The following is a 12111-nucleotide window of genomic DNA, read 5'->3' on the forward strand; positions in this document are numbered from 1 at the left end:
GGCTGGCTGGTAGCCTTCTAGAACAGCACACCCTCTCTCCTTCACCCCTCCCCACCCCCGGGGCTGCATTAGGAACCACAGGCACATTAGCAAATTGGCTCCTGCTCAGAGCAGGAAAGCCAGATGCTGTGCATGACCCAACTACTTCCGGTCCTGCCAAAGCCTTAAAACCAACACCTTCTTCCCTTCTAGAGGGTGGAACCTGCAGCCCCACTGGGCAGTGGAAGGAGAAGAGCTTTCTCCTACTGCTCTCCCCCAAGCCCAAGGCGAGAAAACTATTCAGGGCATTGCTTGCAAAGGCACGTTTATTCCAATGGCAATTTAAATAAATAAAGAGAAAAAAAAAAAGACAATGAAAATTCAGCAAGAAAATCAGGGCTGGGTTTGTGAAATACAGGTAAGTAAACAGGAATCTGGGATCTACTCAAAACACTTGTTCCTTACCAAAAGTTTAACCACAGTCCCTAGGATAGAATGATTCACAGTTGTGCTGTGCCACTCCCTTCAGAAAACACTGTTTGAGAAAGGACTTGAGAACTTCCCTTGCTCCGGTTCAAGTGTCCGGGACGCAGAAAGCTGCAAAATTCAAAACTACCACAAAAGAGAATGCCGCACCTACCAACAGGCTTGGATAAATGATGAAAAAAACAATCATTGTATATATTACTCTTTAAATAACATTAGCGAGAGTTCAAGTAATTCACGTGTGTTCACATTCCATGCATTTTCTAGTCAGCTAAGTCCTGGGTTTATGTCTTCGTGCTGCTTTCCTACAAAGCTCCATTCTTTTGACAAATAATAATAATAATAAAAGATAAATTAAAAAGCTGGAATGGAAGTCCGCGGGGAATTTATCTAGTGATACTCTTTACTGCATTCCTGACCTCAGAAGGGGGTCCTCTTGATTAAGCCTGCCGTCGAGGGACACTGGAAAAGCGAGCTGTGAGGGGGTGCTGATGTGGGATTCCGCTTGCTTGCTGAATCTGAGATTCACCTGACTTTTTCTCATGGACAAGAACCAGAGCGCCTCTTCCCCCCTGCCCCGTCCCCCTTCTCACTCTTCCAAAGTCCCGAGTGGGTCCCTTTTCCCTCGGATTCTTAGCACCCTCCTGGAACCAAGGAAGAAAGACAAGGAAACTTGAAAACAAACCGGCAACAGCGACAACAGAAAACGGCCAACACACAGGTAAGCAAACCAGCGGCCTCCCGCAAGGTGAAGGGCTCACTTTTTACTACAGAATTCCGAGTTTTTGAGGAACTTCCTGATGACCAAGCCCAGGCACACCACCAGCAGCAGCATGTAGCCCACGGTGCCCAAGAAGGTGGGCGCAGCTGGCGGCGCCTGGAGGAACTGGCGCAGGCCCTCCTCCACGTAGTACACCTGGTCATAGATGCTGAGGAAGGTGAAGATGTGGAAGAGCTGGTGGCTGTGGCCAATGATGTCAAAGAGGCCCGGCTGGATGCGCTCCGGGATCTTGCTCACGTTGAAGAAGGCAGCCACGACGAGCCAGAAGTAGCGGCGGTAGAAGTGCACGAAGAGCGTGGGATTCTCGCCTCGCAGATCGAAGAGCAAACTCTCAAGCATGATGGGACAGGCCATGCTGAGGGGCATGATGAAGACGAACGTGCGCAGAGCGAACGGGTAGGCGCACCAGTCGGTGCGACTCTTGCAGCAGGCCACGGTGCAGGCCACGGCCAGCACGAAGGCCACGGGCAGCACGAGCGCGCGGTAAGCAGCTATGAGGCCTGTGCAATCCACGTGCCAGCCCAGGCGCTGCTGCACGTACGGGGTCATGACTCTGGCGTCCAACAGGCTCAGGCCGGGCAGCAGGTAGTAGTAGTAGGCGACCGTGCTGCCGAAGCCATAGTAACTGATGGACGCATAGTCCAGGTAGAAGAAGGCGGCGCGCAGGCGCAGCGACAGGCAGCTGAACACGTGCGCCGTACAGCTCATGGCGAAGGTCAACAGCACCCCCGACGCGTAGCACCACAGCGGCAGCAGCCACGGGTGGTGGAAGGGTAAGTCGCGGCCGCTGAGGAAGAAGAGGCGACAGAACTTGCTGAGGAACAGCAGCAGCGGGATGAAGTGGGTCCAGAAGTTGAGCGTTTCGTTGGTCGGCTTCAGCACCGAGGCCAGGCACTCCTGCGCCGTGCACGGGAGACGCCGGTAGCCCGACAGGATGAAGCACTCCACGAAGTCGTCGGGCACCTCGTCCCAGCGCAGCAGCGGCTTGGCCGCCGCCGGCGAGTCCCCTGAGGCGGAGGGGTGAGGATGCCGGCCGGTCCCCGAGGCCGCCACCGCCGCCGCCGCGGCCGTGCCAGGCGGACCCTTTGTGCCCGCAGCCCGGGGCTGCAGGCGCCGCGCCATGGTGCCCGGGGCTTAGCTAGGGCGCGCGCAGGCGACCTCTGGCGCCGAATCCCGAGCGTTCGGCAGCTCCGGCCGGCCGCCGTCGGAGCCTTTGTGCCCGCGCCGGGGGCGTCGCTGCAGGTTCACGACAAGACCTGCGCCTCCGAGGAACCGCTCCTACAGGAGAGAAAAAGGAAATAGCATCAGCAGGCAGGCGCGACGGCCGGCAGGAGCGCGCCGGGCTTGGATCCCCTGGTTCAGCCCTGGTTCGGCCCCGGTTCAGCCCCGGTTCAGCTCCCGGCTCCCGGCTCCCGGCTCCCGGCGCGCGGTGGCCGCGGTGGCGCGGCGGACTGCGGCGGCAGCGGCGCGGCGGTGACTGGGCATCGCGCGGTGCGGGTGCCGCCGCCGCCCCCAGGCAGGAGGCGGAGGATGAGCAAGCCGAGGCGCCCGAGGGAGGGGGAGGGCAGGGCGCTCCGAGGAAGGGCGGGGGCCTCCCCGGCTAGGGTTTCGCGGCCGCCTGGGGGGGTCAGGGGGGAAGAGTTGTCCCTAGTCTCGGGTTCCGTACCATCCCTCCCCCTCCTCCTCCTCGGGCGGCGCTGCAGCCGGAGCCGACCCGTTAATGATTGATGTGGTGAGGAGAAGAAGCCAAAGGCTGGCCGACGACTCGGGCGGCCCGAAAATGAGGGGGTCGGCGCCGGGGTTCGAGACCCGAGAGCCACGCGGACGTTCTAGAGGACACTGGGGTGCCGCGTTCGCAGGGGGTGGGGAGCGGCAGGGGGAGGGGGTGCAGCGCGGGGAGAGGTGCTCGCTCGCACCTCCGCAGGTGGCGGAGGACGGGACGCTGCGGAATAGTGGATGGGAGGGGTTGGAAACGGATCAGGAACCTGCCATTGTCAGATACCTGGGACTGCTGCTCCGTGTCCGCATCTCATCTTTGCGCGCCCGCGTGTGTATGTGTGTGTGCGCGCGCGCGCCTCTGCGTGATGCACCTATAGTCTTCGGGTTTTTTTTTTTTTTTGTCTTTTTGTTTCCACGACCTTAGGTGCGTCACCGTTCTCCCCTGTCCGTCGCCCTTGTCTTGTATAGCAAATGTCCCCAGGCTTGTCCATTCGTCGCTGGCGCTCTCCAGCACTTGGAGCCCCAGCTCACGCATCATTGAGGTCTTTTGGGTTTGGCTCTGGGAATGTTTGGTGTCCCAAGTCCAACCGCTCAGGAATGGGCTACCCCCATCTCGCGTTTTAATGAAAAGAAAATAATTGTTTTTCAAATGATGATGATGAGGCATTTCCCCCGCCAGCTCTCGAAGGATTTGCGGAATTTGTTTTCATTAGGTTTCCCTCAAGCAGAGCTGCTGAGGGAAGACCTCTGGAGGAGGGTGCATTCTAGCACAAACCGAACAGCAGTGGAGACGCGGAAAGCGTCTTGGGAAAGGCTATGGGTGGCTGGAAGCCAGAAGAAAGCAAGACTTGAAGGATGCGAATGGTTGTGCTGCACAGTGGTATGAGCCTTGAAGGCAGAGGTGATGGCCGCCCGGGGCACTGGAGACGAGGGGCTGGTCTGCCCCGGACCCGGAATGTCTCCCAGGCTTCAGCCTGGAACAGGAGGGGCCACAGGAGCCAGTTACGCCACCGACCTGGCGGGATTCCAGTTGACCAATGGCACACCTGAATGCCCATTCCTTACATAGTTGGGGCGCAGACGGCCCCTTCGCCTAACCACGTGTCTTTAGCAGTATAAAACTCCTCAACATGTATCTCAGCTGCCCTTTCCGCCTCCCTCTTCCTTCCCCTCTGTGCAAAGGAGCCCAGGAGCGGGTTTTCCAATAAAGCTTCCGTTACAACTCCGAACAACTTGCTGTTATTATTCCACCAGCGAGCGGGCGCTCAGTGGTCATCATCCAACAAGAGGGGCTTGTCAGAAGTGTGAGCTGCCTCCCAGAGCGGTGTAGGGGACACTTTCCAGAGGCCAGACACCAAGCACCACACAGCTTGAAATGAGGTTTATAGATGAGGAGGCGGCGGCAGCATAGCTCCGAAGAGCATGACCGAATGGCAGAAGTTGGTTCTTTCCGAACTTCCTGTTACTGACTTGGAGGGGCCAACAAGCTGCTTTGCTCAAAGGAAGCCAAATGGGAGAGAAGAGTGGTCTGGTTTGGGAAAAGGCTTTTGATAATCATTTTAAAACCCATTTCATTTCATGTTAAAAAGTGGAAGTCTGCTTTCATCATTAGGACAAATCTTATAAGTAGGTTAAGAAAGTTTTACGTAGTAGAAGTTCAAGGCGGATTTAAGTTATGGATATGAATGATTTATAACTAGAGTATCAGTGTGGCAAAGGTCTAGAATTATTTAAGGATATTGGAGGTAATCTTGTGGCCAGTTCGGTCTTGTCTTTGAAATGCATTTTCCTCTAGGAGCTGACTTCACGAATTCTTACACAATTAGGTCAAAGGTAACTGCAGTCTTGTGCTTTGCTTAAAGATCACACATTTCCAACAGATGGATTTTTGTAATAAGCGTGGTTTGGCTGTAGTTGACTAGTATTCGGTGCTACTGTTTTCTGACTGTCCGCTGCTTGTAGGCTTGTCTGTTTTAATGTGAAGTTTAATTACCTTTTGGATTCAGACTAAGGACCTATGCTTATTTGTAAAAGGGGTTAAAATTAGGCATTTCAAAATCTAGCTCAGGAATAATGAAGTTGAATTGAGGGCAAGCCAGAAAAAAACGTGTTCATATTTCCTGTGTTAACTCCATAAATCACCTGAGCTCTAGCCCCTGAAACATCTTATGGTAATTCCCAAATTTACAAGCCTCTTAGCTGCCTAATCAGCTTACTCCTATAATTAGGAAAATGCAACAGAAAGTTCACTTGAAGCAAAATAATGAACCTGATTATAAATGGACATACCAAAACCCTAGTTAAATAATATTTATCTTTGTAACTAAGTGGGTAACGTTCTTTTTCAAAAATTCAGATTTTATGAAGTGAAAAGAAAATGAGTCCGCATATCCTTCAAGTCTACCAGAAAGCTTCTGACCTCTGCCTTTGTCCTTTCTCATACATTTTCCACCTGCCAAGAGGCCCCCAAACCCAGGGGTGTTTGTGTCGGGCTCTCCTGGTTGTAGCTTGACAGAGCTGTCTGGACGGAGCCTCTGAGCGAGCAGCAGACTGACCTAGCTTGTAAACAACAATGTGGCTTTTATCTGCTTAGTGTGCATTCAGTTTTTATTGGGGTGCAATCCCGTGCAGCTGCGTTTTATAGTTTGTTGATCAACAGTCTTGTCGGTGACTACCATGTTCCCCGGGTGCTGGACTTGACTAAGCAGATAGAAGCCCTGGGCAGGCTGCCATTCCCCGAGGGTGCAGCAGCAGATAAGACATCTTGGAGAGGGCTAGGACTGACGGCGAAGTTCTCGACAGGCGGAGTCACTCAGCATTGACATTCAAAAGCTAGTGCCTACAGAAGCCAGCTGTTTCCACGGGCAGCCACACGTGGCTTTGGTGGGTCTCTGGCTCCTGTGTACAATTGGGTGTTGCAGAGGTCGGGGAGGAGGGTCCTGGCTGCCCAGTGTGGTCATGGGTAGAGGCTGCTGCAGACTGGACAAATGCCTTTACCAGTCTGGTTCGCCCCAGCAGTATTCGTAGGGGCCAACTACAGATGTATGTTTCTCTGGATAATAGTATAATGACATGTGAGTAAGCACTACACAGCAAGTCTGATGTTGTCTGTTAAGGACAGTCGGCTAGCTGTAAAACCTGTGGGAAAACATGCTATATTACTTAACAGTAATATACCTGCTTTTGGAAGAAATTGTTAACAAAATTTTTTTTTCTAGTTTCTGTTTTAGCCCCAAGTGCAGCCAAATAAGAAGTCTGCTATGAACGTAGTGCTTCATTGTTGGCCCACGACTGTGTGTAGGAGAACTCTGTAGGGTTCAGTCCCTCTCCATGCAATGGACAATCTACACAGAGTTCTCCAAACTGAAGACAGCCAAGGTGGGTCTGAGCCAAACTCTCCCAGGTCAGCTGGGTCACTGCCACAGATGAGGGTGTGAGCTCCCTCCTAGTGGGAAAGTGTGTGGCATGCAGATGCAACTGTGGCAACCGCTAGGGAAGAACAGCTGGAAAGCCAGATGTGGGGCAGGAATCTGGAGAGTACGTGTGCAGGGCCAAACTGGTTTGTGGCTATTCCTGCCTGTTATCTGACTTAAGAACAGGGTCTCTCGGAAAAAGGCTGGGGCATGGAGCAGACATTGGGTAGAGCAGCTAACACAAGCACGTGGGACACTCGCATTCCCTAGCAGAGAGGCTGAGGATGAGTTCCAACCCTGCTTTGGATTGCAGTTTTCTGATAATTCAGACCAAAGGAAGCAGCAGGTGGTGCCTTAAGTGCTGGTGTCCTGCCTGGGAGATAGGGATGGAGTTCAGACTTGGATTGGGCTACCCTGGCTTGGGCCTGCTCCAGTGGCTACTGTTTTGGCATCTGCGGAATGAGACAGCCTCTGGGAGACCTGGAAAAGTTCATGTGTTCCCAGGAGAAAGTTCCCGGAGTGAGTACCCAATAGCACTAGTTAAGGTGAAGGGTAAAATAGTGCAACTGCAGTTTAAATAGATCTCATCCTTTGCGATGTCTGGCACTATGGCGCAGTTCCTAAGTAGGATGTGGAGAGCATTTATAATCATATATCGGGGTATGGCACACACTGACTAGAACGCGTGCGATCGGTACTGTGTGTTGGCCTCTGCTCCGTGGTCCACAGCTCGTTTGTCCAGCCTGTTTTCAGCCCCTCTCCCCAGCCCAGAGTGGACTCCCACATCTTGCCTTTCTGTTCCCTGAAAAAAGTGTCTGTGGGTCACTGTTTGTCTACCAACAGTGCCCCAAGCTCTGATGAGACCTGCCCAAACCCCTGGGTATTCAATCCTGTCCACAGCTTCCCTGACCCTGGTGGGCTCCCTTCTGGAATTATTTCCCCCCAGTTCTGTCCTTTTGGTTTCCTGGTCAGAGCCTAAAAGCCTCGTATTTTATGTCACGCTGAATGTAATTCAGCATCTTCCTGCCATACGTTGTCACAGGCCGTTGCTTCCATCTGCTTAACTGGAGAAAGTTATACAGTGAGGCGGATCACTGAATTCCCACTTCCTGGTGTTTGTGGGAGTGGGACAGTTTCCCTTGAAATCTAGTGCTTTGCACATAGTAAGTGCTAAACCTACAGTGCTTAGGAAAGTTGTTGGGTTCTATACACCTTTAAAAGGTTAGAACTTGGAATCCTAGAATGTTAGAGTATGATGCCAGTTGCTCCTTAAAGTCAACTGGTCCACCTCCTATTTATGATCATAGTTTTGGCTCATCAGTTATAATCAACATTCAGGCAATATGATAGTAGTTCTATTTATTATCTCTAATCCTCAGAACACTTCTTTGCAGGGTGTGTACGCTATCCACATTTGCAGGCACCAACACAGGGGCTTAAAGCAGTTGAATAGCTGGGAGGCAGAGCTGGAGTCAAACCTGACTCGCAGTAATCTTGCTTTATTTGGAGCTACAGCCTATGATACTGTCATGTAGCCAGCTTCGACTCCAATAAAGGGACTTAGTAACTCACAGCCTCCCTTCCATTTTCATTGTTATTGGATTTCATTGTTATTGTTCCAGTTTTCCTTGTTATTGGAAAGCTTTTAGATAAGCACATGAGCCCAGCTGATGAGGAAAATGCACCGCTTCATGTTGGCTCAAAATTCAGCCACATCACTGAAAGAAAATCGTCATCCATTGACTCTCGCTTGAAGTTCCCTGAAGAATGAGTCTGGAGGCCAATGTGTATGTGTGGGGTGTGGCAGGTGAATGTCAATGAGGCACATTTTAAAAAGCTTTTCCTGTGACTCACATTGCAGTGTAGAGGATAAAGCCATCACCTGCAGCAGTGAAATCGGCATTCCATACGGGTGCCACTTTGAGTTCTGGATGCTCCACTTCTCATCTGACTTCCCGCTAATGTGCCTGGGAAAGCAGCAGAAGGTTGCCCAAGTCCTTGCACCCATGTGGGAGACCTGGAAAAAGTTCCTAGCTTTTAACCTCAGGTCCAGCCTTGGCTGGAAGAATTCTCTCTGTCTCTCCCCATTTAGCCTTTTAAATAAATAAATCTTTTTGTGTGTGTTAAGGTAAAAAAAAGATTAATTTATTTGAGTGCAGCATGAGAGAGAAAGAGATCTTCTCTCTTCTGATTCGCTCTCCAAATGCTTGCAATAGCTGGGACTGGGTCAGGTTGAAGCCAGGAGCCTAAAATCAAATTCAGATCTTCCATATGGGTGGCAGGGATCTGCTGCCTCCCCAGGTGCACGTTAGCAGGAAGCTGGATCGGAAGAATTAAACCAGGCATTCTGCCGTGGGATTAGGTGTCCCAAGTGGTATACTTCCCCACAAGACCATCTCTGACAAAGCACATTTAACATGAAGATGTTTGCACAGTTGTTTTGTAATACGTGCTTTCTATGGACTTTTTGAAGCACTCTTCGTGATTTGTAGTAAAATAAGCTTGTGTCTTTCAGTTCCATTTTCCAGGAAGTATCTTGACATGAGAAACATGTTTCAGATAGCATCTGCTGATCTCAGGGGCTTCCCATCCTCTAGATTACTGCCAAGGGGGCAAATGACAGACTCCGTGATCCCATAGATTATCTCAACAGAAGCACAGTGGTACTAATTATACTAACTGGTTGATACGGGAAGCAAAATATTCTACTGTGCTGTCACATCCTTAGCATCAAGGGGAAGGCACCTCATTTACTGGGCATCAGTAAAACTCACCTGATGTGTGTTTTTTCACTTAAAAGGAAAAAAATTATTCCTGAGGCATAGAGTGAGAGACAGAGAACTCCCATCTACTGACGAATTTCCCAAAGCCTGCAGTGACCAGGAATGAGCTGGCTGAAGCCAGAAATTGAAATCTCAATTCCGGTGTCCCAGATGGGTGGCAAGTGCACTGTGGAAACACGTTGCAGCCCTGGGTGGAGATCACTGACTACATCCATGGGGAACGTTCAGAAGCTAATCCCTGGCCGTTTGTTTCCAAACGATAGAAAACACTAACCATCTGCTAAACTGACGCTAGGAGCTTAGGGTGTGAAGAAGCAGAAGAGAGAACTGGAATACAACTTCTGGCGCCAGAAGTGTCCATGCTCTCAGCTGCGGGGAAGGCATCCACACCGGTTTTCTTCTTCTTCTTTTATCCTTGTCTCCCCCGTGGGTGCAGAGTCCCTTTGTTGCTATCTCTAGGCTGTTAGCTGGGTCACAAGTGGAGCAGCTGTAACTTGAACAAACACCCTAATGGGATGCTGGTGTCACTGGTGGTGGCTGCTAAGGCACCAACCGGTCCTGTCCACAGCATTTTAATGCATCCATTTTGTGGCTGTTTATTTGGTGGAGTTATTTTGGAAGGCAGCTATGCTCACCACTACACCACTAATGCCGACAGTAGAGTTATTTTGAAACCGGTAATATTTTTTAATATTACATCAAACATCTACTAAGTTTGTGATGTTTTTGACTTGTAGGTCATGTGTTAGTCAGACAGCTGCTTCTCTGAGCCCAGCTCCATGAGGTTTAAGCGTTAGAACTGAACACCATCTGGCAAGCAAACCATGTGAAACTAAAGGAGTCACTTAAACTTGCTCCACCATCAGGAAACTGTCAGTCCTGGAGCATTCGCTCAGCCCTTGGCTTGCAGATCACATTCTCTGGCTTCTCCATTACAATATTGATTCCTGTGCTCACTTTCTTGTCCTCTTCAACAAGGACTGGGTGCAGGAAAATGGAATGTTTTTCATTTACCAGCTTATATCACATGAGGGCCAGCATCCCACATCTGAGTGCCTATCAAGTCCCAACTGCTCGGCCAGTTCCAGCTCCTGCTAAAACACCTAGGAAAACAGCAGTGGAGGAACCGAGTGCCTGGGCTCCTGCACCATGTGGGAGACCCAGGCAGAGATCCAGGCTGCTGGCCACAGCCTGGTCTGGGCTTAGATATTGTTGCCATTGTGGAGTGAACCAGCACATCCAAGAGACCTCTTTGTGTGTAATTCTGCCTTTCAAATAAATTGTTAACAACAACAACAACAACAAACAGGAAAACACAGAAAAGCACACAGCATGAACAGCTACTTTTGAATTTGAAAGTTTCTCTGTTGAATTGTGTGTGTTGGGAGAGAAGGAAAGAGAGAATAGCACATTTTGTACACACTACAGTTCCATTCTGTTTTCCCAAATCCAGCATACACTAAACTTTCTGCTGACATTTTTACATTTAAAAATGTTCTTTTTATATGTTGTTTACATAGTTGAGAGGGCTGCATGCTCATGTAGGCCTCTGATTAGGGTGGGCAGGGTCAGGGATGGTGGAAGGAGGTGGGTGGGACAAATGTTTCAGTTTTTTTTTTTTTTTTGTATCTGTAGGGGAGGGGAGGGAGGAGACTGCTCCTTGCTATCAAACTGCCTAGTAACCTGGGATGGGAACAGTCCTTTGACAATATTTTAGAGACCCTCAATGTGGAGAAAAGTGTTCCAAGGTGTTACTTGAGTGATTTTGATAGTTCTGAGCAGCTGTTGGCTCATTGCACCAGGGTTGAGAAAATCTTCCCAAGGTTTATTGGCTGACCAAGTCCACCTTAGTGCATCCACAGACCCAGGAACATGCTATGAAGCTTGACCAGGAGAACAGTCCAAACTGTTCTACTTTCTGTGCTCCAATGAGGCAGTCAGTGTCCCTGCTGGTCTAGATGAGCTGGCTGTCCTGTCCCCTGTGTGCATCTGGGCATGCTGACCACCACACAGGCATCGGCAGCTGAGGTGGCCAAGTCCTGATATATGCATTCCAAGGTTGGACAACACATCCTGTGATTTTTCCCTATTGCCTGGGCCTGAGTCCATTGGTCCAGTTGGAGAGTCCCCCAAGACATCTTGCCTTGAATGACCTCAAACTTGACTCATGTGAGCCAGCCACTGCTGGGTCAGGTTCAGTATGGCATCTGCACCAGCCAATGCACATACCGGTGGATGCAACTGCCTGGTCAGATCCACTGAGCCCACATGTCATACGAATCTTTGGGTGCTGCGGCTCAGCCCACCACAGACCCAATCCTTATGCATACAAGCAGGTGCTGTGGCCTAGTCAGGACAACCCTCAATAACCTGCATGAGGCCTGCCCCTAGCCCTCATTTGTGCTAGCCCCTGCTATGGTATAATCCAGCACTCATGAACACCCATGGATGTGCAGCTTAGCTCAGCCAGTCCAGCCCCCAGAACAAGCCCTCACATATGCCAGCAGATGTTACTGCCTTGTCCAGCCTGGCCTGCTCCCCGCCCTGCTCCCCGTGAGGTTCTCATGCTCATGAGTGGTGGGTATAGCTTAGCAGGAGAGTACCCACAGGTTCCCTGTCAGGCATGTGCCCAGCTCCAGCTCTTGTGCATGCCAGGGGATATTGTGATCAAGCCTTCTATTACTAACACCCATCCCTGGCACTTGCCAGCTGGTGTTGTGGCCTAGCCTGGCTGGCCCACACCTATCCCAGCTCCAGTGGAAGCAGTGGTCCAGCAGGGGAGAGCCTACAGGTTTCCCAACTAGGCCTGCTCCCAGCTCTAGGTCCTTTTTTTTTTTTTTCCCGTTATTAACATTGTATTATGTGATACAGTTATATAGGCACTAGGGATTCCCCCCTTCTCTCCCACACCCCTTCCCCCATAGTGGATTCCTCCACCTTGCTGCATAAC

The 12111-nt window shown here is 50.8% G+C and overlaps 1 protein-coding gene across 2 annotated transcripts; it reads right to left on the reverse strand.

The window, feature by feature from the left end:
* Positions 1 to 287: 287 nt before the first annotated feature.
* On the reverse strand, positions 288 to 3314 carry PAQR9 (progestin and adipoQ receptor family member 9). 2 transcript variants are annotated; one of them, XM_040974746.1, is made up of 2 exons: positions 3249 to 3314; positions 288 to 2524 (listed from the first exon to the last, which is right to left on the reverse strand). In XM_040974746.1, the coding sequence occupies exon 2, from the start codon at positions 2366 to 2368 to the stop codon at positions 1223 to 1225; it is 1146 nt and encodes a 381-aa protein (XP_040830680.1). In that variant the 5' UTR covers positions 2369 to 2524; positions 3249 to 3314; the 3' UTR covers positions 288 to 1222. The 2 variants fall into 2 exon arrangements, with proteins under 2 accessions (XP_040830680.1, XP_040830681.1); XM_040974747.1 differs by lacking the exon at positions 3249 to 3314 and adding an exon at positions 2961 to 3009.
* Positions 3315 to 12111: the final 8797 nt, after the last annotated feature.

Source organism: Ochotona curzoniae, unplaced genomic scaffold, assembly GCF_017591425.1.
Source record: "Ochotona curzoniae isolate NIBS_2020 unplaced genomic scaffold, NIBS_Ocur_1.0 contig_2599, whole genome shotgun sequence".
NCBI lineage: Eukaryota > Metazoa > Chordata > Mammalia > Lagomorpha > Ochotonidae > Ochotona > Ochotona curzoniae.